Source organism: Bacillus rossius, chromosome 1, assembly GCF_032445375.1.
Source record: "Bacillus rossius redtenbacheri isolate Brsri chromosome 1, Brsri_v3, whole genome shotgun sequence".
Lineage (NCBI taxonomy): Eukaryota > Metazoa > Arthropoda > Insecta > Phasmatodea > Bacillidae > Bacillus > Bacillus rossius.
The window spans coordinates 226,838,324-226,866,094 of NC_086330.1; the positions used below are offsets into that span (position 1 = coordinate 226,838,324).

Below are 27,771 nucleotides of genomic sequence, written 5' to 3' on the forward strand. Positions count from 1 at the left end.
TTTTCATTTTTTCAGCAAGTAACATCTTTAATAATATTCAACATTTTTTAAAATTATTTTGTGCATCAGAATTTTTTTTTATAGTAATTGCCTTCAGTTATTCATATAAGAGAGGTAAGTATGTTTCTGTATTTACAATATGTCTTAGCTACGTATTAAATGGTTGTTTAATTAATTGTTGCTTCATTTTGTCTCTTGTTCTGTTCGATTTCACCAACCCGATTGTAAGACATGATTTTAAGATTTTTAATGTCTAACTCTAAGAGAACTAGTTTTATCTATGTCATTATTTAGCAAACTGAAATTATCTGTTACACATTTACGTTCTTCAGCTCCAGCACAAATTTCTCACCGACTGTACTAGTTTTTTATAAAACGCCTTTTTTTCTATTCTGGAAAAGGACTGGTTTAAAAAATACAATAGCCAGGAAGGGACACAGGCTGTCTTTTGTTATTAGGACGGGTCGTAAATAAGTAGGGGAGCAGAAATGTGGGCTGGTTTATTCCCTTCTGCACAGTACCTAATAAAGTAACACAGAAAGCAGGCAAAAAGACAAAGGGTTAACACCAGGGCCGTATTTCTTTCGCACCAATAAGCTGAGACACGGAACAAAGACTTCACTTGTAGTCTACTGTAGACAGATATATGGTGCGATTCATATTCGAGGGTGACCCTTACCCCAAAAAAATTGGATTTTTATGACCCAAATTATAACTGCCACATGAGACACATACATATTAATCATGAACCTGTCTCCACCTAACATTAACCACGTGGTGTTATGAACTATCAACACATTCTCTAAATAATTTAGGAAGTCGCCAAGACATCCAGTCGGAGATCTGTAAAATGCTAAAAGCAAAGCATGGTTTGAAACAGCGGCATCTCTGCAGCTGAGGGCAGCACTCACACGCCAGCAGACTGCTCCCGCGAGGACAAGCTCCTTAATTTCAAACCCAATACCCGGCCAAGATTAACTTCATGAGAATATTTTTCAAAACTTACTTTAAATTAAATAAAATTAAATAACTTTGACAATCCTGAACAAAATATCACCTAAAGGTGGTAAAGCAGAGCTGTAAAAAAAAAAGAAGTGGTTATAGGGCACAAATATTTTATAAAGTTCTTAAAGCAAAAATATATTTTACCCAAGTAAAGAAAAGCTATAAACAGCATTAATACACAGAGCATGGCTTTGACTTGGTTTCATTAAAAATCGACACCTCAAATCATGCTACATTCTTGAGACACATTTGGGTTTGCTGAATATTGCCACAACTTTCTGCAGGTCATGGTAATTTTTTAGCTTCTTGAATCTTGAAATTGGACCTCTTCTGTACAAAACAGAGGCTGTGTCGCATCCCATATAAACGTGTATGAAATATAGGTGTTTTGTCAGAGGCTGCAAAATTTCTCAGAACGACATGAACACAGAACCTTGGGGTTGAATCAAGGCAGCAATGAGTGCAAGTAGATCTATATCCACACCAACAACAGCTGATCGTCCTGACTTCGCTTCTGTTTTCACAATTTCAACAACTAAAACATCCATGTCACTTATTTTATCCTCAAAGTTTGACCTTCATAAATCACATTAGGGCCTGCTTTATGGTCATGTCTGTCTAAACACTTCACCAAAACTTACTTGACTGCCGAGCTTTAAGTAACCCTGATGATGATATATTAAAATTCTTGATGCGACAAAGTAGTTTCAAGTTAAGACATATTCTGGAGATAGAGGTGGGATGATTTTGTTTAATGAATATGTCTAGCTGTATTGAGAATGCATTGGAGGAAGAAGAGAATGTTACAGATACCTGTATTTCTGCTCTTACAAAGTCATTCACTACAGAAATTTGTTTGAAAACATTGCAGCCAAAGTTTAGCTGTATGTCATCTTTCTTCTAGTGTCTTTGTCATGCTGGAAACAGCACATAGTAAAGGTTTGACTTTGGATAGAAAAGATTCCTCGGAGGAAGACAAGTTTATCACCTTGTAAATTTCCCTAAGAGTTTCACTGTCAGAACAGATTAAAAATTCCATCTTCCTAATAACTCTCCAAAATTAAATTAGTGATAGCTGCCTGAGAAAGTGAATAAGCTAATAATGCATAAGCATGTGTACAACATTTCTTTCATACCAGTTCCACCCATGACTTTGCCCACCACACCCATGTGACTCATAAGCAAATGAAATCCACCTAATCTGATTATTTCCTTAAACAGACCATCAGCTCCATCCACCTGAGAAAATTTATCCATGGATTTAATGACAATCTGCTGATCAAATGTCATAAAACACATTTGTTGTTGCTTCCTGCATTATTCAGCCGCGAAATGAAGATAGGTGTTAATGAAGGTGGGGTTAGAAGGTTGAAAATGAAGGAAGGGCAAAGGTAGCACTGCTGAATATTTGTAACATCTTTTCCTGCGGCCATCTCCAAGAAACTACTTCATCCCATATGAGGTTCTTAAGCTGACCTGAAACCCAACATCCAAATCCTGTGGTATGTGGTTCCAATTACGGCACCCATCGGCCACTATTTCAGGGAGACTACTTTTCCTTTGCCAGGCAATTTAATCCATGATTATTGGACTGGTTGTGAGTAACAATTGGAATGATGCCAAACATTCCAACAACAGTTTACATTAGCATAATCTTAGATCATGAAATACGAGAACTTATCTGAACTGATGAAGGCATCACACACTGCACTCTACTCATCACATGAAAAGTTCCATGTCCATCCTCAGTTTAGTGTTGTGATCTGCATAGTCCAAGAAATACTGCACAAATACATTGTCCTGAACTTCACTTGAAGTTTTCATTGTTATAGAAGTTTGATACTTACAAATCTCACCTAAATTATGCAGAAGTTTAATTAATCGTCTCAATCGAAATGCCTATGAAGAAACACTCCAACTCCAACCTGCACAGACACACAGATGACACAAATGAATGTGCACACACTGAAGAATTTATAGTGTGTGGAAAACTAAAAACCTTCTGGTTGCAAGGTGAATCTTTCACTGGTTTCATTAAACTAGAAATCAGATGAGTGAGCATTTCACCTACCTGATTTCCTCCCACTTTCAACGTTTCTTCGCAGGTTGGATATGTCAAGCAATCTTAAACTTGAGAGCTTATCTCTCACAATAGCTGCATCTATAATAATTTTAATTTTTTTCTGTTGGCATACCAACTGTCTGTTTCAATCCTCAAAGTGACTGGCCTAAAAGAATCAACAGTACCGAAACATTTCATGCTGGCTGAATTGAGAAAAAGCTCCTGCAGATGCTTTTAACTGAAAAAACAAGACACTCTTGGTATTGAAATGTAAAAGTGTCTCTATAAGGTCAGACAGCAGGTACTGGCAGTCATCATTGTCATCATGGAAGTTGCAAAATTGATTGAAAGGCTTGTAAACTGGAATCATCAACAGGTATTCCGACCATATTTTCAGGTGACTCACCTGGTCTATTTGAACCAACTATTGAAAACCGTGCATCACAGTTAATACATTGTGAATCAGCCACAATGTTTTTTGCTTATGTTTTCAAAACAGTTTTATGTTAATAAAATTGTATCAAGTCACTGTTTTAGAATTTTTAATTGCATTGATGTATTTTTCTTTCCAAACACAAACGTTTAGCACCAACAGCATCTCCCTATGATTGTACATTGATCAGTTATGGCATTTTTTGGGAAAATACAAGATGGCAGACGTAATTCAAAATTTAAGAATGCTTCTAATGCTGGAGTTTTGAGATTTTTCTGAGGAAGTACAGAAAGACCTAAAGAAAATATTTCTGAAGGAATTAATTAGCTTTCTAATAATTTAAGCCTAAACTGCCTCTATTACAAAGAAAAATGCCTATTTCAGGACTAGGAGATGGGAAGAGATTTTATAAGCTGAAAAGAAACTAAAGAGAAACCAAATCAACAGAGTAGGCCACTGAAATTTTTGAACTTATCGCATGATTGTATTGCATTGAATTGCATGCAAAGCCCTTTTTTTAGTGACAAAATATTCTAATCATTAAAAAAAAGGCAGGTTGAGACCATAAAAAGAGATTTTATCCAAAATTTTAACATGATGAAGAATTTAACTATAAAGGACAAAAACTTTCTTCAGCTTAACATCCTTGTCTACTTAATATTTTTATGTTAAAATTCCAAATCTTCCCATTGATGAAATATTGCCAGCCTGAAAATGTATTTCATCCTATTTGGCAATAATGGTATTCAGTGTTGATGAAGGTGTTCCCAACTCTTTTGGAATACAACTCCTGGAGCCTTAGGGGCAGTAACAGATGTGTTTCAGGCGGTAGCTCATTAATGAACATTTTATGTAAGTTGAGGATAATTTCATGCCTGTGGTCTGAGCTGTGCTGTAAAATATTCATTTTGGACATTCCTTCAATTTGAATATTGCAACCACAGGCAGAGGGCAGACCCAAGTGGAGCCTTTTCTAAACACTGGTGGCTGCGTTGAGAGGACGTCTCTCGACCATTCGTACCCTGAGTTAGAAGCTACTGCGAGATGTCATCGGGAGTAATATCGTATTGTCAGTGTCACAAGCCATGTACTAGTTTGTTGGAACAATTGAAGTTTCATTTTTATCATGTAAAGTTTCTTAGTCAGAAGATAGCCCCTACTGTGACTTGTGAATTTTCATTACAGAGACATAAAGTGCAGTAAAAACCAGTTACTTTTTAGCAAGACTTTAATTAATTAAAAAGGTCATTGATAATGTTAATGTACTAAAAAAATTTTTGGCGGCTAATAAAACTTTTTTTAAATGTCTACATGTACGTAACAGTCAGACTAATCTGAGGTGGCCGGAGGTCTGCCTTGTTATAGACTCGGCTCAAGTATTTGAGTTTCGACCCATCTCTAATTTATAGTACTTCTGGCAAGTTCTGGTTCACAGATTAAACATCATGTTAGCATGTGGCACCGTAAACTTAGTGATATTTTGTATTATCAAAAATGATTTATTTTCCTTTTTAATAATTAAATATGGTTAAATTATAGTGAACAGACATTTAGAGTGTTATCATCAGTTCCCCTTAGTTCCAGTCATAACTCAACTTACATCATGTAAACTATATAATGCGATACAAATTTGTGCGCTACTAGAATTGTGTCGATGGAGAACACTCTCACCTTGTGACAGCCCGGTGAAGGTGGCGTACCCGGCGATGCTGAATATTCCCATCGCCAAGAAGGAAGACAACACAGATGCATGAGTGACAGTGTCCCACTTGCTCTGGTCGGCATCCTTGATGGAGCCATACAGCAGGAACGTGTTGTGATGGCACATGAAGGCTGCAAACATCAGACCACGTTCCCACACGTCGTTACAGGAGAAACATTCCACTCCTAGGCTACTCACCACTTTCCTCAGCTCAAGGCTACAACAGCGAACCAAAAATATAACTAAATGGAATGAGATTTTGATGGCACTGAGCCGGCAGTGGGAGCATACTGCAAACATCTGAACCACTCGCCAGACCTGACTGTCATTCTCCCGGCAGGATGCTGTTTGTTCACCTCTGTTCCTTTGGTTGCTTCATGACTTTGTCTCGTCCATGCCTGCGCAGTTTGCCACACTGGGGTTTAGTATGCTGCTCACAATGAGTAACTCTCCTTCTTAAAGCTACATATCAGCTTGATTGTAGTCTGAGCAGGCTTGTCTTGCTGAAGCACGAGACTGGCTAACAATATTGAATAATTAATTAATTTTTTCAGACTCCCTTTTGGCTTTCTATCTTTTGAAATTCTATTTAAGTTTAGTTATTTAAGGGCTTTCAATGAGTTGCATTTTGAATAGAACTTTGCTGTAATGGCACACATCAATGTTAATTTTCTGCATCTTGCAATTTGCAACTGTTAGTGTTTGTGAACTTGCGCACTGCAAGCAAAACGGTTTGCCCAATGTTATTATGTTGCTTTTTCACTTACTTATTTGAAATTGGAATTTAACTTGCTTGTTAGGCCCTAATAGAAATCAAGGCTATGTACCTCTGTTATGCGTTGTGAATTCACTCTGGTTGTTTGTCTCTGCTTTAACCCAGCCATACCAACGGATATTTGCTAGCGTGCAGCCATCTGTAGAGTTCCTCTGACTTTTACCGAGATAGTAGAATTACCCCAATTAAATAAATAGAGTTCACTCTGTTATGACTTGCTCTGAGCACTCTGGCAAGCGGCTTCAAGGCTCGCCCTGAGTCAAACACGAGGTGTCAGCAATTTCAACACCGCCAGCGAAACAGCGACGCGGGTCGCCGAAGGCCGACCGCCGCTGCGAGAGAAAAGGGGACAACACGGAACATCAACACGGACGCGGACAGAAGGATAAACACGACAGCCACCGTCGAGAAGGGGCTTCTTCTGGTCACCGGCGACTGGACGGCTGAAGTCGCGACATCGGAACCACGGAGCGCCGTGGTCCTCGGCCGCCGCATTCCGTCGTCGAGAACCTGCCGCGAGCGCGACCCAGCACAGCGTGGGTAAGGAACCTGCCGAGATGTGGTAGCGAGGCTCCCCAATCATTGTAGGAAGTAGATGACAGCTAACACTGTAACGGTACTTGACAGTAAATCAAGTCTCTATATTGAATTGTCTTTCATTGTTAGTCTTGAGCCCCTATCACCCTGTCTTGGAATAGTCAAGAAATAAGATCATCTTAAAGTTGAATCATAACAATGGTGGAGGCGCCTTAAGTTTCCCACCTCTTGCTGCGAGCTACTAGTTTATCACCCCACCACCCACCCTTTTCCGTAATATTTTGTTTTACGGGTGTAGCCAGACCTATCACATCTATTAAATAGACATAGTGCTTATATAAAATTGCATGCAAACTAACCATTTTTAATGCTGCCTTTCTTATACTAACTCTAGTATTAAGAGTGTAATTTGTTAGTAATGTTAATATATGGCGAATGACGAGGGACCACGACATATTAAAAGTGCAGCCAAGCGATTGTTTGAAACACTGTCAGCAAGCCCCGGCTCCAAGGCTAGCGCCTCGCAAGTACGGCTGAGTCAGGATACAAACACAAATGCCACACAGGATTTTAACTCGTTAGTCGCACGAGCACAGCAGCTTGTTACCACTAATCCAGAGGTGGTACAACAGTTGGATCACACAGGGAGACGTATTACTCGAGCATTCCTCAGTAAACTTGTTTCACAAGGAGTAGAACCAACACAGAACACTGACATAGAGTATGACGACGTTCTTAACCAGATAGATTCAGGAAAGTCAGCCGGGGAAGACAACGGTAGGATCGCTGTAGACATAAAAGACAAACACATGGAAACACACACATACGATAATAACATGGCACAGCAACCAATTAAAGTTTTCCTAGAGTCTAAAATACCTATAGGTACATTCGAAGGCAAAGCGTTCAAAGATATAGAAGAGTTCCTACACAATTACAATACAATTGGAGAAATCAAGAGATGGACAGACCAGGACCGACTACAGCGGTTAGGACTATATCTACGAGGTACAGCCAAGAGGGCGTATGAAAACTTACAGACAGCACAGGACTCAACCAGGACGTGGCAACAGACGGTCGAAAGATTAAAAGCCTTATTTACGCTGCCAGACAAAATTAATAGACGCAGACAAGAATTGCTCTCTCGAAGACAACAGGCAGACGAAAGCAGTCTCTTGCATGTCGAAAATATAGTGTACCTAGCAAAACGCTATAAGGCAGATATGAAGGACGAAGAGATTTTGGACATTTTGTGGAAGTCACTTTTACCATCTGTCGTGGACAAGTTGATTTTGCAAAACATTCATACGTTAGATGACATGAAATCATGCTTGAGAAAAATAGAAATAGGAAATAGTAGATACAAAGCCAACATTGAAAACACGACACTTAATACAGAATTATTAGAAAAGGAAATAAGTAATTTAAGAGAAGAAATATGTAATTTAACAGTCAACAAAGCTAGCACGAAACAAAACATACAGCAACAAGACACCCACGAAAAAACAAGAAAACCACAGTACAGGCCAACGGAAGTAAGATACAGGGACAGGACATTTATAAACAATAGATCGGGATATAGAAGCAAACCTCCACAGTATGCTCTTAGTAATAGTTGCGCACAGTGTCAGCATGCTCAACACTTTATGCGACAGACGCATTACAGGCAGTCGCCGAGCCAAAATAACAGTCATAGAAGAGAGCAGCGTGCAAATTATGACAAAGCTGAGAATATACGAAAAACTGAAAAGAGAAATGAAGGTTTGAATGGGAGAACGTTCAATGAACGAAGACAGTACGAAGACAGACAATGGAGGAATAACAATGAAGATGATAGGAGCAAGAGCAGAGAAATAAACAGGGATAACTGGCAATACAGAAATAAGGGCAGGTCGTATGATCAACATTCAAAAAACGAATATTGCAGGGAGTGAAAACAGTGATTCCCGCGCTCCCAAAGCAGAAAAAAATAAACGGAAATCAATCAAGAATAAAAAGTAGTTACGCCGAAGTTAGCAAGCAAAAGGCTATGCCTGATAATAAATGCATTTCGCTGTATAGAAACCAATATAGAACAATTATTAAAAAGATGCCTAAAAGAAAAGAACACGAAGAGCCAAGGTGTGAAATAAAAATTTCAAGAACTTCAATAGCACAAGAGAAACAACACTGTGAACGTGCAACAAGGAGAAAGTCAAAGGATAAGGAAGGTCAAGAAATTAATGGTCAAGCGCAAATAGGATCTTATAACCGAGACACAGAACAAGAAGTCGTACAAATGTAACAGAGAACGACAGATTTAAGAAAGTAGCACAGGTAAGAGGACCAAACAAATTCCAGGATACATGCGCAATGTGTTTTTACACAGGACATCATTTAGATAAATGCCCATTATTTACCAATCAAGATTTTGAGTGGCACACAAATGTGTCAGAAAGGTTCAAGGAATTTCAACGTAAGTTTGGTTTGCAAAAGAAACAATCACACTTGCCGTGGAGAGAGAACAATACACACAGGAAGTATCGCTGCAAACTTGATGACGCGGCGACAGCAGGCGCGCATGCACCGCTACAAATGCAGAGTAAGCAGGGAGGTGGCGTAGCTGACAAACAATGTCGTGACAAGAAAGGAAGAGAATCAGCTGACCACATGCGGGAAAAAAATAAAAAGACACGAAGAACGCCCAAGGTCGCTGTCAAGATAGGAGAGGCCACTAGAATTGCATTAATAGACACAGGAAGTATGTGCAGTTGCATTGCGTCTACTATCGTCACGAACCAACCACTAGAACCATTGAAGAAAGAAATCACACTTGTGGGAGCCACAGAATCACTCCCGACTCCGACACACCCGGTAAAATTAAAATTTAGTATACAAGGATATTCATACACACATACATTCCTGGTAAACGAACATTTAATTTTAGATATAATACTTGGGTGTGACTTTCTACAAAAGTACAACGTGGTCCCATTTATGAAAGAAGGCATAATTGTCATGGAAACAGCAAAATCCCAGAAAATAATTCAAATAGAAATGATAAATGAAAACTTCCAAACATATGCAGGTTCGATTCAAGAATGTAATCGTAAAGTAGAAGAAATGCAGGACGAAAAAGCGAAGTCACCATATGAAGGAATAAATAAAAAGTTATCTCAGCAGGAACAAGCAAAGTTACGACGACTTATTAAAGAAAACGAAGATCGCTTTGCATTTAAAATGCAAGACATAACGGAAACTAAAAATTATCAAATAAAAGTCGAACTGACCACAGACAAACCGATCCACACAAGACCATACAGAATCGCGCCAAAAGTTAGAGAAGCTTTAATGGCACAGGTGCAGCAAATGGAGGCAGCCGGAATTATCGAGAGGTCGGACAGTGTGTACGCAGCACCATCACTGGTGATACAGAAGAAGAACGGAGGAATACGCTTCTTAACAGACTTTCGTCTCTTAAATAACTACGTCAAGAGAATGTCATATCCTTCACCACGAACGGACGATATATTACAGACGTTACAGAACTCGCGATACATAACATCACTGGACCTATTTTCAGGATTTTACGCTATACCCGTAAGGAAGGAAGACAGACATAAGTTAGCCTTCACTATTGACAAAATAGGGTTATACCACTACAATAAAATGCCAATGGGACTTTCAAACTCACCAGGTTATTTTCAAGAGTTTATTGATATTTTATTAGGACCACTGAGATGGCACTCTGTGATAGCATACGCAGACAACATTTTTGTTATGGGAGACTCATTCGAGGAACATCTACAAAATTTACAGGATGTATTTAACAGGTTATGGCAGTTTCACGTAAAAGTAAACCCTGCAAAGTGCAAATTTGCACAGGATGAAATAAAAATATTGGGACATTGTATAACACCGAATGGAATAAAACCAGATACAGACAAGGTGGAAGCCATAAACCGTATGACACAACCAAAAAACATTAAGCAGTTACGGTCATTTCTGGGCATGACTTCATACTTAAGGAGATATATAAAAAACTACGCAAACGTGGCAGAACCATTAATAGAGCTTACAAAAAAACAAACGAACCTCCATTGGGGGGTAAAACAGCAAACTGCTTTCCAACAGTTAAAACAGGCAGTCTCGGAAGTACCACTACTAGAAAAATTTGTTGAAAACCGAGAAACAATTTGAGCATGTGACGCATCCCAAACGGCAATAGGTGCAACCTTAATGCAAAAGGATGAACGCGGAAACCGTCACATTATAGCTTATGCATCAAGGAAACTGACATCCAATGAAACTCGCTGGTCAACAACAGAACGAGAATTAGGCGCCATAAAATATTTCTGCCATCTGTTTAAGCAAATTTATATGGCAGACATTTTATTATTCAGACAGACCATGCTAGCTTGAGATACTTAAGAAGCATGGCGGAACACAATACGCGAATACAAAAATTTGCCACATCAGTTGCTGAGTTCGACTTCGAAGCAAAAATAGTGAAAGGTGCGAACAATAAAATTCCAGACGCTCTATCACGTGTGCCGACGACAGATGAGCAATACATAAATAAGCGCGTCAGGAAAGCGAGTCGATCCGCGTAACCGACCGCGAGAGAAGAAAGGACACGCGGCGCTCCGAGCGACATCGGAACCACGGAGCGCCGTGGTCCTCGGCCGCCGCAGTCCGTCGTCGAGAACCTGCCGCGAGTGCGACCCAGCACAGCGTGGGTAAGGAACCTGCCGAGGTGTGGTAGCGAGGCTCCCCGATCATTGTCGGAAGTAGATGACAGCTAACACTGTAACGGTACTTGACAGTAAATCAAGTCTCTATATTGAATTGTCTTTCATTGTTAGTCTTGAGCCCCTATCACCCCATCTTGGAATAGTCAAGAAATGAGATCATCTTAAAGTTTAATCATAACAACTCGCTTCTGCCCATGCTTAGTGTAATTATAGTAATCAATTCATGTTAACAATTCAAAGGCATTTGACATATTTGTATTCAAGAATTTTCTGTGCAATGCACTCTTTAAAACATCAAATTTATTGCACGCAGTTGTGCAAAATTCTTTATCTAAACAAGTATATGTTTACAACTACACATTTCATATGTTGTATGCTAAGTGGCAGAAGCCTTATTCTTGTCATAAATGTTGTTTGATCTAATGAACTGTCAAAAATAGGAAACCTTTCTTATTGGAGTGCTAAAGCATACACTTAGATTTGTTGAATTAAAGATTGACCTTGTATCTTTATTGTATCTTATTTGGCACACAATACTGTTGTATGCTTGTCCATTTTATTTGCTGGTTGGGCTTTAGAGTAAACAAAAGTTTGAGTATGAAGTGTTTCCTTTTATGCACTCCTGTGTTATCTTTTCCAGATCACATAACATGGTAGTGAATCTACCACAAGACTCATAATTAATTTTGTACTGAGTTAAGGGTTTGAAATTATGCGGTTCGTGGTTTGAAAACTCAGCCCGTGGTAATGCTCTTTACTGTTTCAGCACAAGAACCGATGCAGATCACAGAGGAAGCACAACAAGGTGGCAAGGGAATGGGCATTCAGAGAAGACAATGGAAGTAAAATATAATAATAGGATACAACAAATAATACTCAGAAAGAGATGGGAAGACTAGATGAATGAGCGCCAAACCAGCTTGTAAAGATAAGGAAATTATGAACTGTAAAGGTAATAATTATGTGATTATGGAGCTCATTCGTGCAAGTAAACATGGCAAATCTTATACAAACTGTAATTAACAAGCAATTCTTTTAAATACATAAATATATAATTTCTATTAAATTTGAGTTGTGGGCTCAACATGCACCTCTCTCAAAGAAAATTTACAGCGATCGTCACGACACCTCTCCCCCAACTGCCTTGTTTTCCATCACCTTTTTGTGCCTATCTCTGCACCTGCTCTTGTACTGGTCAGATTTCTGCTTCTGTGTTGCGCATGCACACTGGTGGCTTAAGGGCCCAACAACCCTGCCCCTTTCTTAGTTGGCTGGTGCATTCTCAGAAAGATTAGCTATTCATCTACAGCATGAGAATCAGAAAAATAATCATGGCCGAGAGTTTGTAGGTTCTGTGCCTGTTGTGCGAGTAAATCATAGTGGGCGATATTATGTAGTCGTTTAATCATAACTATTTGTTTTCTATAAAAAAAAAATTTAATTTGTCACTCATCCATCTCGTAAATTTGTGTTTGGTTTTTTATTACTTTTTCTATTCACACATCAGCTTTTAGTTTGTAAACTTATAATTGCTGCTTACTATGATTACTATCAAGGACTCATATATGTAGGAATTGAAATAATTTTGCAATAATAAGATCAGCATAGCATTAAGTATGCTCATGACGTTTTGGTCACCTTCACTGTTTTGATCATCGTTCCACTACATTTTCTGTTGCACCATTGTATTGTGAGCAAAGATTGCGTATTCCCAGCATGTGCTGGCGCAATGTTTAGAGGGATTAGCCTTGGATCATTCTTGGGCTAATATCATTAGATCGCAGATCAAAGAACAGGATGGTGCTACTGGCCCTAAGACAGTGAAATAATAGCCGACTCTACTATCGTCAAACTTCAAGTGGATACTCACTACAACTGATACTACCTGAAACCATGAAAATTGATAACTATGTTTAACTAGAACTTCGGCATGCAGAAGCACAGGGTCCACATTGGGGCACCACTCTTACGACAGAGTGCGAACCTACAAGGGATCGCTGTTTGCTGGTATTAGCAGCAAAGCCGAAACATAGGATTATATACGAGACTCTGTTATCCAACGTCTATAAGCAGACTGCAGAATTATTGGAGAACTCTTTGCCTCCGATAACTTATTGTGTTTTACCCCTGATATGCGTGTGGATACCAACAGCTAAACTCCAACAGTATTCCCCTTTTTATGCCTGGAGCTGTGTTTTCACTGCAGTGCAACCCCATGTAGACCTGAATGGTGTGGCTGTTTTGATCGCCACGTCGCCGGTCGTCCGTGCCAAGTGGAAGCCAGCTTGGTGAAGAAGGGTCTCGACACAGAAGTCCGTTGAAAGGAATGGGTAAATACACTCCTCTGAAGAGCAAGCAGAGAGCCACCTAAACCAGCAACTAAGCCTCACCTCTCTCCATGCCACCACCTGCCATCATTACTGATGTCAAGCTACTGACGCCCAGTTCTATGGTCTTAGTGAGTTTGGTATTCCCATCAGTCTTCCCACATTAATAATAAATATAGAAAATTTGTCCTTGTTTATGAACGTTTTGAGTAAAGTTTAAGTGTGAGCGAATAGAAGCTGCTTAACGATAAGATTTGATGAAGTCGCTCAGCGAGTAGTGAAGAAGCTGAACGAGTCAACTTGGTGAAGTTGCTCAGCGAGTTGTAGTTTGTAGACAAGGGTGAGTAAAAGGCGGAGCGAGCGTGACAGCAAAGCAGGCATTAGATGACATCACTGTGGATTACATATTTTTGGGGATACAATAAATGACTGTCGACAATATTCTTAGAACTGGCTAGACTCTGCTCATGAGATGGACTAATCGTCTGCCTGAGAACTGACGCAGCTGTTGGTGACTACTTTTGGGAATGCTACAATGGAGTTAGTTTCTACAATAATTTCACTGATTGTGAGTGTAAGGCTTCAGGGAACGAGAGAAATGAACTGCGGTCGTCTGGTGAGGAAGCAGCATGATGCCGAACGAGGCGCCATACCACGGCAAGGTTGGTTAACTAAGAGAGTCCAGCGTACTCGCTTGGCGAGTCTATACAAGAGGTGGACATCCCAACTAAAATCTACCAGACGAGTAAAACAGCTTGTCACAACTGTGTCATTTGTTCGTCAAGTAAAATAATATTTTCTTGGTCTCTAATTTTGTATTAAGCCTCCAATATTGTTCTTACTTACAATTTTATGCATGGAACATTACAATTGTAATATTCTTATCTTAATTTATTATTTATCCAATCTAGGGCTTTTATCTTACTGGCATTTTGAAAGGGCTTTAATATATTTAATTGCATTCTAAATTGATGAATAATACTGTGAGTAATACTGTGTTAAATATAATTATAACAATTAATTGTGACGGAAAAATTGTTTTAACATCTGCCCGCAATTTCATAGTCGCCTGCAATCCTCCCTATGTATACCCTTCACAAGAATAATAATCTTTATACTGACTAATATCAAACTTTAATAAAATGAATATGTCATTTAGTTAAGTAGATCACAAATCTAGTAGTTTACAAATTCATCATTGTTTTCTTTTAATACAGTTTATATATATGTTACTTTAAATACTTGTTACTTCTTTATGCAATATTGTATATTTATTCGCAATTGTATTTTTAGTATTCTTATTTTGTCCTTTGTTTGTAATTCAATGCATTTTACTGTATACTGCTATTATCATTGTAATTATTTTACTCCTATGTTATATCAATTGTATACGTTGTGTGTAATTTTATATCCTTTATGTTTTTTGTATTTGTCCTGTACTGTTTTGGTCGCTGCAAGTGTGCGGCTCACTCACCTCACGTGTGTTGGCCATTTGCGATGCGCCTACCTGCTGTGGATCCCACCTCAGATAGTGCTTGCCTGCTCTTGGTGCAGACGCAGGGGGGTGTCTGTTTACTAGCAGCGACCTTCATGTCTACGTCTTGTATCTTTGTGTCGTGCCCAATGCTGAAGCCCTTGGCTGTTGGTGGGCATGTGACAATAAAAATTAAAAAATATATATATATATATATATACTTTAGGTGTTAATGCCAAGCCCATAATATTTTTCTGATGAAACTTTTCTTGGCTAGTCATTATTGTACTTAATTTTGTGTTTGCACATAACCCAGGTGAGGGAGCAAGCACAGAGTGTTCCAACTCGGCTATAACCATGTCCTGCTGGTTTTTTAAGATCATCTTGATTTAAAGCTGCAACGTGCGCTTCGGCATTCAGTGGCCCGCCGGCTCCTCCCCTTCCCTCGTTCCCCTTAAAGCCCCCTCCCGCACTCCCTTGTGACGTCCGCGTGACGTAGGCGCCTCCTTCCAGGCCTACTGAGTGTGACACTAGCGCCATCTGGATTTTTTATATATAGGGGTGTAATTATTTTGCTCGTTCTGTTCTGTTCCGGGAGCGATCGCCGTGAGGGGTGCTTCGGCGTCGCGCCGTGTTACGCATGGCTACGAGGTGTTCTCTGGTCGGTGTCTTACATTTTTTTTTTTTTTTTGATAATTTTGTAATTTGCCTTCTGCGTCATGTTTGGTTTGCCTCCTTTTTGGCCTCATAAAGTAATGTTTGCTGGACACCGAATTTGTTTTGTAATTCCTGGTTTGCATTGCCAGTGTGTTTCACCTTGTGCATTTCTTTGAATTTGTTTCTTGCTTTCGACCCATTTCCCGTCGGGGCGTTTGTCGTTTTTTCTCCGCCGCACCTCTCACGTCCGGACAGACAGCATTCTACCTGCTATTACCATGACTTAAATAACGTTAGCACATAACATTTGTATATTGGCTATTTGTATTGCTCATCAGTACCTGTTTACGTAATTCTTGTTATATGTTGCCCCTCTATATTCATATGGGGCTTGATTTAAAGAATAATAAAATTGTGTATTTTTGTATTTCTGATATTTACGCTTATTTCTTTAGGGGTTACACAACACGTCTGGCACTCTGCCTGTCCCTTTACAAGGGCCATAGTTTTTTTTTTATGTTTCTTATTGTTAACGTCATTGAGGTAAAGTGAGGTGGATTTCCCCTTCCCCTTCACGATACTTCAAATTCTGCGCAACTCTGCTTGCGGAGTGTTTTTGCTGTTGTGTTTACTGTTTCAGAGCCATGTCTTCACCGGGGGTTGCCTGGTTATATAAGCTGCACAAGGAGGAACTCATCCAACATTGCGAAGAAAATCAATTAGAGGCTTCGGCGACGGACACCGTGGCGGTGCTTCGCGCGCGCCTCGCTCAGTTTTTTGCGTGACTCGTGTGCAGCCATTCCTGAGCCCCGGACACGGCAGTCCCCTCCTGACGTGAGTCCGCCCACGGGCGCTTCCTTTAATCAGAAGCTCTTCTTTGTAGCCTTAAAGCCGCTCCCCGTGTTGGGCGGAAGCGAGCCGCGTGCCGCTTTGGATTTTGTGATCGCCGCGGAGCGATTGTTTAAATTGAATTTGGTTCCTGCTGAGGCTTTCATGAAAGCCCTACTGAGTAAGTGCACTGGCACTTATGTGCAACTTCTTACGCAGGCTATTTCACATGGAGACGATTTCGCGGCGTTTAAAAAACAGTTGGTTCACACTGTTTGTCCGCCCCGTGTTCTCGACGTGTGTAAACGAGAGCTGGTTTTTCGCTTTCAAAAGCCCGATGAATCTGTCACTCAGTTTGTAAATTCTGTTAGTGATTATGCCGATGCTTTGAGTTTGGGAATTCCTGAAGGGGAATTTGTGCAGTTGATCCTAGGTAATCTTGCGCCGGTTGTGCTTCAGAACTGCGCTATGTTGACACCTCCATCTACCCTGAATGCCTTACGTGAGTGGGGCGGTGAGGTAGAAAGCCGTATCGCTGCGGCAAGCAAGTACCGCTCTGAATTTCCCGTGTCTACGCGCGGCGCGTACTCTAAGTCGCCACCTTTCAGTAGAGAATATTTTCCCCCCAGTCATGTCGGCATGACTGACTGTCGGCCTGCTACTTATGCGCGACCACCTGACGGAAGTGCATGTTACGGCGACGCCGCGCCTGTTTTCGAGAGACGCGCCCCAGTGAGTGACGTGTTACGTCATTCGTTAGAAGAGTTGCTTCCGCATGTCGCCTCACGCGCCGGGGTGCGCGCTCATGTGAACGAGTCTCCCGGTGGGCCGGCCCGTCCGCGTGGCCGCCCGACCGGCGGTATCCATGCTTGTGTAAGCGAGCCGCCTGTCGCGCTTGCTAGCCCCCGCGGTGTGTCGAGCGGCGCGGCGCTTGCTCGTGTAAGCGAGCCGCCCCTTGCCGCGACCTTGAACTTGGCCGTGAATAACGCAGCCGCGCTCCCCGCTAGGATTGATACTCGCGGCCGTGGCCGATGTGCTAATTGTTGTGTTTTCGGACACGTTACGGCCGAGTGCACTAGTTCTCGAGTTAATGCTGGCGAAAGGCGGTGTTTCCGCTGTGGTCAGGCGGGCCATTACCGAGTCCAATGTCCGGGAAACCGGCATTGACGACACGCAGGAAGGGTCGTAGTCGTCGTGTTATGCGCAAATCCTTTCCTCAAGCATTTTTACATTTTCTTCCCTTACTTGTACTGGGTAATTTTTACCCTGCTCTCGTCGATACAGGAGCCACTTGTTCGTGCATCAGTGAGGCATGTTTTGACAGTTTGCTTAGCCAGCATCGTCATTTGAAGCGTTTCGTTGTCAATGAGCCTGATGTAATCATTTCCGTGGCCAATGGCGACATCGTGCGCGCCCGTCGCTCGGTGATTTTACACTTTAAGGTTCACACATTTTCTTGGAGTTGGAAGTTTATTGTGGTTTCTGGACTTGCGTCTAATTTTGTTTTGGGTCTCGATTTCCTTAGTAACACGCGTTGCGTGTTGGTTTTTCATAGACACGAGTTGTCTTTTGGTTTTGCGCCATCTATAAAAATTCAGCTGCGGCACGAAAAACGCGTGCCCATTGTCATGTCCTGTAAGGAACTGACGAGTCACGAATCCGACCAGGCTATCGCTGACTTAGTAAGCGAGTTTCCAGATGTGATAACCCACAAGATTGGCAGGTGTGATGTACTGCCTTATCGATTCTATGTGAGGGATGAGGTACCCGTTCGTAGCAGATATATAAAAGTGTCACCCCCGAAACTTCAGTTCATGAGAGAAATTATTCAAAAATTGTTGGCTGCCGATGTTATTACCCCATCTACATCCGATTTCAGTACCCCAACCTTCTTGGTACCCAAGAAGGACAGTACGGAATGGCGATTAGTTCACAATTTCCAGGAATTGAATCAGAAGATTATTGATGACAGATGGCCATTACCTACAGTGGAGAGTGCTCTACAGCACTTGGGCAAGGCTCGTATATTTTCTGTTATCGACCTTAATCATAGTTTCCACCAATGTCTGTTGGACCCAAGTTGCCGTAAATATACTGCCTTTTCAACCCCTTTCGGTCATTACCAGTTTAACAGAATTCCTATGGGCGTCAGTTTTGGCAGCCAGGCCTTGAGCCGCGTGCTTGATCACGTGTTAAGTGATTTCAAATTTCGTTTTGTTTTCAACTACATTGACGACATTATTGTATATAGCAATTCTTTTGAGGAGCACCTTGACCACCTAAGGGAGGTTTTCCTTCGCCTTCGTGCTGCCAAACTTACGGTCAATCCTAAGAAAATTTCCCTTGGCCGAAAGTTCGTGAAGTTTCTGGGCTATGTTATTTCCGAGGGCTCCTTGCTCATGGACCCGGATAAGGTTGCCCCCATTGTCGCCTTCCCCAGACCTAAGAATATCAAGGGCGTGCAACGTTTTTTGGGCATGCTTGGGTATTATTCCCGCTTCATCAAGACTTTTGCTGCCCTTTGTGCCCCCTTAAATGCCCTTCGTAAAAAGGACGTTCCCTTTGTTTGGGGCCCCGAACAGGAAAAGGCGTTCGCTACCCTGAAGTCTCAATTGGGCTCTCCTCCCGTTCTGGTTCTGCCTGATTTCAGCAAGCGTTTTGCCCTGTTTGTTGATGCCTCGTCCATTGCTCTAGGAGCAGTTCTCGGCCACCTGGAAGAGGGCAAACTCCGGCCAATAGCCTTCGCCAGCCGCTCGTTACTGGAGTCTGAACGAAAGTTAGGTACTTACGAGAAGGAGGCTCTTGCCTGCCTGTTCGGCTTGGAAAAGTTCGAATGTTATCTCGACTGTAGGGAATTCGATCTTTTTACAGATAATCAGGCTTTGAGCTGGCTCTGTAACCATCCTCAACAACTGGGCAAGCTGGGACGTTGGATACTTCGTCTTTCTCGTTTTAACTTTGTTATCCATCATGTTCGAGGAGCCGACAATGTAGTGGCCGACACGCTTTCGCGGATGTTTTGTCCCGAAGAGTTTTTGGTTGAAGAGAACGAGTCACCTAGTCCCGATGAACTCCTATGTGTGTGCAAGGTTTTCCCGGAGTCCTACCTTAATGTTCGTGAGTGTCAGCTTGACGACGTTGTTTGTCAGAAAATCCGTAAGGACTTGCGAGACAAGAAAGTGGTCCCATTTGTGGAGGAACAGGGTCTGATTTATTTTACTGGCAGCTCGGGTCGAGCTCGTAAGGCAGTTGTGCCATTAATATTAAGGCCTATGGTACTTAAATACTACCATTCGTCCCTGATCGGAGGCCATCTTGGTATGGATAAAACCTTCCGCCGCATTTCTGCGCATTTATACTGGCCGGATCTTCGCAACGACGTTCGTGCCTTTGTCAGATCCTGTCATGATGCCAGATTTCGAAGCCACCCCAAAACACTAGGGTGGGCCTGTACTGTGCAGACCCGCCAGTGGCACCCTGGCATGTTGTCCATCTAGATATCTTTGGACCATTGACGCGCTCGCGTAAGGGTAATATATGCTTGCTTGTCTTGGTCGATATTTTCACTAAATTTGTCATACTTCTACCTCTAAAAAACATGAAAGCAGTTTCGATTGTCAAAGCCCTTCGGGAACAAGTGTGGAAGCTCTTTGGAGCCCCTGCCATGCTCGTGTCTGATAATGCCAGATACTTCCAGTCTAACATCTACAAGGATATGTGCTTTGAATGGGCAATTAAACCTATCTATAGTTCGGCATATTTCCCTCAGGGCAACCAATCAGAGCGTGTCAACAAGGTGCTCAAGGGGGTTCTCACTTCCTTTTATCGTTCAGATCAGACACTTTGGGATTCCGATCTGGACTACATTAACATGGGTCTTAACTCTGCTGTGCACTCCGCCACCGGTTTTCCTCCTTCCATTCCCTTTTTGGGCCGCGAGCTCACTCACCCTCTCCTGAATCTCTGGGGACTGCCGTCTCTAAGCTCCGCCCTAACTGAGGCTGACCTCGAGAAAATTCTTGATCTTGTTCCTTGTAATCTCCAGAAGGCCTGCCACATTGTCGAGACGCAGTACAACAAAACTAGGCAGCCCCATGGTTTTAAGGTTGGCGATATTGTACTGGTGCGTTCATATGTTCTCCCTTCTTTAGCGGCACAGATCAATGTTAAGTTGCTTCCCCCATATGAGGGCCCGTTCACTATCGTGCGTTTTTTGGGCAGTAATACTGTACTTCTCCAGGATTGTAAGAAAAAATCCAGGTATAAAAAGTGCCATGTAAGCCAGCTGAAAGTTTATGTGTCTTAACGTGTAAGTTGTTTTGTTAGTAAGTATTAGCAGGTTTTCTCTCCCGTTGTATTTTTATTGATTTTACCTGCATGTCATTTATGAATATTCATCTGGAGCTCTTTGCTCTGGCCTAGCCTTATTGTTAAAATTTTCCCATGGAAGTTTGGAATTATTTTCTAGGGATAGTTTAAGACTTGTATTTTAACAGTTATAGCCATATTATGATTTATTATTTATGTCCTAATAATCTTGAATAAGTGTTTACAGTATGCAACTAGTACGGCAGCCCAGCTCTATATAAGGGTTGTTGGCTGAGTGGGGTGCTATTTTTTTTACAATGTATTTTATGTTTTATTGTATATTTATTCCCTACTAAACTATGTGAATCTTTCCAGTGCACTGGAAAGTAAGTTGTGTGATTGGGCAGCTATATTTTTAGTATTTGTGGATGGCGCAGTGTGTTGTATGTTTTTCTTTGTAATTTCCTCTCCGCCACCTCCATTATCCTGTTGCTGGCGAGCCGTCTTCGCCGCTCTTCAGTCATCACCCAGCGAAGAGAGGAGACGTCCACTCTTCACTGCCTGCATCACGCTCTTCTGGCGGCTCCTGCTTCCTACGTGTTATGGACGTAAGCCTCGACAGTGACTGCGCCATCTCTTCTCGTCGGTGTGCCCGCCGCTCCTGCTGGTTGTCTCCTACGAGGTGGGCCCTCTCGTAGTGTTAGAGACTCCCGTGTACTGTTTACGCAGCCCCTGCCTGGCCCAGAGATTCGTCGAGCAGTGATTCCTGCTGTGGCGCGCTTCGTCGGAGTGTTTGTGATGTGGCAGCACACTGGCGCCCCTCTTCGAGCGCCGCTGCGAGCCGCCTCCCCTCCGTGCACTGCTGCGCCAGGCGGTGATGCCCTGTGAGACTTGCAGTTTCGGGCTGGATCGGAAGCTGTGATACGTACCTGCTCTTATTCTCCGTTACCGCCGCCCCCTCTTCTAGTTCGCCTGCCACCAGCCCTTGTGGTGTTTTGGGGGCGGGCGCTTGCGCTGTGTGTCGTGTGGCGGCTTCTTCATGGATTGTGCTTTAGATACTTCTTCCTGCTTATCGCCGTTCCGCGCTGCTGGGGTGCTCCGGGCGCTGCAGTCCTGCTCGAAACTTCCCCCGTCTGCGGACTGGACTTGGTGCGTGTGAGCCATCTGTACTCCAGCTGCCTACTGGCGTCGCTGAGTTTTCACTCTACTTCGAAGAAACCACATACAAGATACTCTACTCGTCGCTCCTCGTATCGTCGCAGTCATCTGCTTCATCGTCCTGCGGAAGGCTTCGCCAGGGGGCGGGAATTTGCAACGTGCGCTTCGGCATTCAGTGGCCCGCCGGCTCCTCCCCTTCCCTCGTTCCCCTTAAAGCCCCCTCCCGCACTCCCTTGTGACGTCCGCGTGACGTAGGCGCCTCCTTCCAGGCCTACTGAGTGCGACACTAGCGCCATCTGGATTTTTTATATATAGGGGTGTAATTATTTTGCTCGTTCTGTTCTGTTCCGGGAGCGATCGCCGTGAGGGGTGCTTCGGCGTCGCGCCGTGTTACGCATGGCTACGAGGTGTTCTCTGGTCGGTGTCTTACATTTTTTTTTTTTTTTGATAATTTTGTAATTTGCCTTCTGCGTCATGTTTGGTTTGCCTCCTTTTTGGCCTCATAAAGTAATGTTTGCTGGACACCGAATTTGTTTTGTAATTCCTGGTTTGCATTGCCAGTGTGTTTCACCTTGTGCATTTCTTTGAATTTGTTTCTTGCTTTCGACCCATTTCCCGTCGGGGCGTTTGTCGTTTTTTCTCCGCCGCACCTCTCACGTCCGGACAGACAGCATTCTACCTGCTATTACCATGACTTAAATAACGTTAGCACATAACATTTGTATATTGGCTATTTGTATTGCTCATCAGTACCTGTTTACGTAATTCTTGTTATATGTTGCCCCTCTATATTCATATGGGGCTTGATTTAAAGAATAATAAAATTGTGTATTTTTGTATTTCTGATATTTACGCTTATTTCTTTAGGGGTTACACAACACGTCTGGCACTCTGCCTGTCCCTTTACAAGGGCCATAGTTTTTTTTTTATGTTTCTTATTGTTAACGTCATTGAGGTAAAGTGAGGTGGATTTCCCCTTCCCCTTCACGATACTTCAAAGCATTCCTTTTTTTAAAATGCCATCTAATGTGTCTAATAAAAATAACTAGCACTGATTACTCTTCGCTCTTCTTCAAGTCCTTGTTCTCATGCTTTAACCGACGTGTGTAACAGCAGAAAATATAAATTATACACTCAAGAGGAATTTCAGTACTCCCCATAACAAGTAATGTACATTAGTAGAATTTTGGAATTTGAGTTTTTGCTTAGTCTTATATGCTTAAAATGGTTTGATTGTGTCTATTGTTGATCGATTTAAACGTTTGATTTCAACTGATTCATTTCATAAATATTTATATTGTAACCCTAAGGGTTTATAAATAAAATATTGGTATCCAAGTTAACAGTAAGTGATTAAATTTAAACTATTATACCATTAGAGTAAAATACTTTGAAGCCAGGCAGGTGTGCAACACTCACCACATTCAATTTGAAATAGCCACGTGAAGTCAGGGAAACTGATTTTTACGTAATGTACAGGCCAATGCAGGTATTTTGACGAAAACATTGAACTAATTATTTAATTAAAACAACTGTAATTAAACTTAAAGCACATAAAAGTAAATAAAAAACAAACAATGTTATTGAAAACTACAAGTGAAATAATATCACAACTTTGTGAGGAATTATATTTTCATAAAACAAAACATAAAACAAAATAAGAAAGTTTAATTTCCGTACCACCATTCTCAAAAATTAGTACGTAAAATGTGAGAGTAGATATAAAAAGAGAGTTCAACATCAGGCGGAGGATTCAGGGTTAGCAAAGGGAGGTAAAAATTTGTCTAAACAGCCACCCAAATCGGCTGGTCAGCCACTTAATAAGATAATATATTTTTCTTGATATCACCAAGAAAAGTGCTGATGTCTTTTGACACAACTAAAGTTTTTAAATAGTAGTAGTTTGGGTTCCAGATGTCAAAGCAATCGGTTGCTGTTCATCTGTTTAACTACTAGAAATTGTACACATACAAGTCTCAGAGTGTCTACTAGATCTAGTAAATGAAATTCCCTGATTTTTCCAGGTTTTCCAGGTCTAAAACTGAATTTTTCCAGGTTTTTTGTAACACAATTACGACATTCCACAAAACTGAAAAAACTGCATAACAGTACATTGACGGGTTTCAAAATACAGTTTCAACTCACTTAAATTATTAAAAAAAAACTTCCAGACGTGGCCAAAGTGACTCAATTGATGGCAAATAAAACATGCTGCTACAAATATTTCACACACTTACTTTAGCAAAAACATAAGTAAAAGGAAGCTCCCATCAATTTCGTAGTGACTCAACTTTTGCGTCTATTGCACTTGCTTCAGAACGAGCCAAATCCAACACTCGAGCCTTCTTCAACTGCAATGCCTTGATCTCCTCTTCAACTCTTCTTTTTCTGCCTTCTTCTTGTCTGTAGCTTCCTTTTCTTTTTGTTTTGTTTGCAGGGCTTCCTTACGCCTACAACTAGCATTTATTACATACTGTAACATGGACTTGGTGATATCAACATGCTCTACACCTCCAGAACGTTCAACAAAGTCGTACATCTGTCTTAGTGCGTTCAGTATTTCTTCCTGCAAGTTTTCAGTCAGCAGATTAGAATTCACTGAAAATCCTCTTTCCAATGATGCATTTCCATTGGAAAGTACCAACAACATACTCACAAACTTTAGAAGGCCTGTTTTGGCAGCTACTGTATGGGCCTTAAGGATGAGCATCCACAATTGATCAAAACGCCAGTCTTCTCGAGAAAAAGACGAGAACAGTGCTTCAGAATCTTGCGAGGAACATACCAACTGATATGATCACTCAATGTTATCAGCTTCTTGTCCTTATAGCCACTTGTTTTGAAGACAACATTCTAAACTGTAATTCACACGCTGTTTCCTCACACCCGAATTTAAAGCCACAGACGGACATAAGCAGGAAATTCCCTTGGTAAGTTTGAACTTCAGGGGACTTTTGTCTTGAGTTTTTTTACCATAACCTTTAGACAAGTCCTAACATCATTTTTCAGTAACAGGACAGACTTTAATGGTACTTTCTCTTTCTTGATGGCATGGCATACTGCATAACCCAACTTGATATTGTTAGCAAACAATAGATTTTCCTGGTTATCTACATCCTATTGAGATACATTGCATTTCTCCCTAAAGCTCTTCAGTACCTCTGGTTTCAAAAACTTTCCTGCCAAAGCTAATAAAATGTCTACCAGTGAATCATAGAGAAAAGGTGCCATGGGTGCTTCACTTTGGAACATTGTGAGAAACAATTCCAGCTCTGATGCCAGAGTAGAAGAATGTCAATTTTACTTCTAGAAGATTATCTTCAAGAGCACTTTTCACTACACTGAAAGACACAGATGAAATAGAAACTTCACTAACAAATTTCTTTAGGTGGGGTAAAGTTTTCATGGCACGCTCAGCAACTGCAGTATTCCATCTGATTGCACAAAATTGTAGCATTGCAAAATGGGTCATAAGAATATTAAGAATAAGTTTGATGTGAAGGATATTTTTTTTTGTTGATATAGAGAACAGTTCAGATATGTTAAAAATTGTTATTAATTACTTTTTTTAAATTTCATGTAAAGTCTTAAAATACTTATTTTCCCGAGATATTTAATTATTAATTTGTGGGTTAACTCCAGCTCATAACTAATTTTGATGTATGATTTCATTAATTGTTTTATTTAAGGCAATGGAGAATATAATTTTACAGGACATAATTTTTAAACTAAAATTTTGACTCTGAATTTCAACTTCAATTGCTAAAATTTAAATATTATATGTAAATTAGTTGGGTAAATTATGAATTCTATTGAGATTGTAGTGGAATAATTCGAGAACAGTCTGGAAAGCCCAGAAGGAAGAGCGGACAGGCGCGACACACTGGCGCCAGCAAGTTATTTTCCTCGTTGTAAATGCGTTGTTGGGGATTTACGCGTCACATGGACGCATAGCTTTCGCGACGGTCTGGAAGGTTTTCTGGAGGCTACCACTAGCCAACCAATCAGGGCGAGTCCTGGCGTGGTGTGATGCGCTCGGCCGAAATTCCTTATTTGGGCATGTTGATGAATGCTGTACTGTGATTGGTCGGTTGGCCCACGGGGTTGCTTCCCTTGTCTTCACCTATACAAGGGAGGTAATCTCGTCTACCAACTCAGTTGTCGCTCGATTGTCGTCCAGTCCGGTCGCGTCGTCGGCAACTCGCACAATATTATGGAGTTGCACTAAGGGAAAATTTCACGCCTAGGGGCTGGGGCCAGGCCGTAAATTTTAACCTAAAGATTTTTTCGGAATAATGTAACTAGAAATTTAGGCCCTAGGCGTCGGCAACGGCCCAACTTCGCGCAACTTCGGTCAGTGCGCGACCGTACCTTGAGTTACATCGCTAACCAAGGGACAGTAATAAATTCTATTTTTTTTGTGAGCGACAAGACACAACGACCATCAACAGAAAAATGTCTGGTATGGTATGTATTTGGACCTCATCCTATCAAAATTCAAGGACTTCGAAAAAATTTGTAGAACAAAAACTGTGCAAGTAACAAAGCTTTAGAACTAAATTTATCTGAATTGTGTTGTCATGTAACTGAAAAAACTATCGTTTCTTTGGTTTAAACGAAATAAACAAAAAGTAATGCAATAAACTCTTTCATTTCCAATTTAAAACATATTTTGATGTAACTAAAAATTATCTGAATCGACCATCGTAATCATAAATTCTTAAAGAACATTGTTTGTATTGTTACATTTCTATGTGTTAGCCGGGCCGCATGGAATGTAACAACATGGCCGCCCAGCCGCGGAGCACGAATTTAGACACTGCCTGAAAAAAAAAAAAAAAAAATTCGGAAAAAAACATTTAACGTCAATGAAAACTTGTTCTGGAAAATCCAATCATCAATTTTAAATTAACTGTCATAAACATTTTTAGAACATCGGCAAAACTATAACTTGTGAACGAGTGATTCGTGTGTGGATCGTGTGAGCAATTATCTCCGCGTCCTACTTGTAAACTTCGACATACGAAGACGAGCATGAGAAGTCAACACTCACCGTATAAGAACAGCGTGGGACGTCGTGGGAAAGGAATGCGACGAGAACTACATCGTAGAGCAGAGCTTCGCGGAACAACGCGGGACACGATTCCAACATAATCATCTTGGTACCTACTTAGCGGGACAACGAGGGATGAATCACCAGAAACAGCAAGTCTAAATTGGACAAAACTTACGTTTTAATGGTCTAAAATTTTGTAGTAATAACTTGTTTCAATTTTTTTTGTGTTTTAAAAGGTTGTTTACGTTTTTATTGTAATTCATAATAATTGTACAAAATGAGTACCGACAGTCAGGATGACCTTACGGGTTTTCCTGAAACTTCAGGAATTTCTGATCCAAATTTAAACATTGAATTGGTACAGGAGCAGTCAGAAAACATGGAACAGCCTGCAACTAGTATTCCAGTAGAGGTTATGGGGGGGTCAGATATGGCTAATCAAATGTTAGAAAAACTCATGATAATGATGCATAACATGTCACAGGGTCAGACAGAATTCCGACAGATAATAGAACAAAAATTAGATGCCACCAAGCAGGAACTTACACAAGAAATTACACAAGTAAGACAAGAACTAACCAATACAGTTGAGAGTCGATTTAATGCGCTTAGGAACGATCTTAATGAACAAATCTCTTCCTGTGTTTACAAAGTAAATAATTGTGAATTGCAGGTGGAGGAGATAAAATCTAGGGTAAACATGTGTGAAAAAAAGG

The 27,771-nt window shown here is 41.2% G+C and overlaps 1 protein-coding gene across 5 annotated transcripts in view; it reads right to left on the reverse strand.

Annotated features, from left to right (window-relative positions):
* The window catches only part of LOC134527335 (putative sodium-coupled neutral amino acid transporter 11), a 126,505-nt gene that overhangs the window by 20,545 nt on the left and 78,189 nt on the right, over positions 1-27,771 (reverse strand). For all 5 annotated transcript variants that reach the window (XM_063359916.1, XM_063359915.1, XM_063359919.1 and 2 more), the window contains exon 7: positions 5,172-5,333. In XM_063359916.1, coding sequence (XP_063215986.1) covers positions 5,172-5,333 — 162 coding nt within the window. The remainder of the gene's footprint in view (positions 1-5,171; positions 5,334-27,771) is intronic.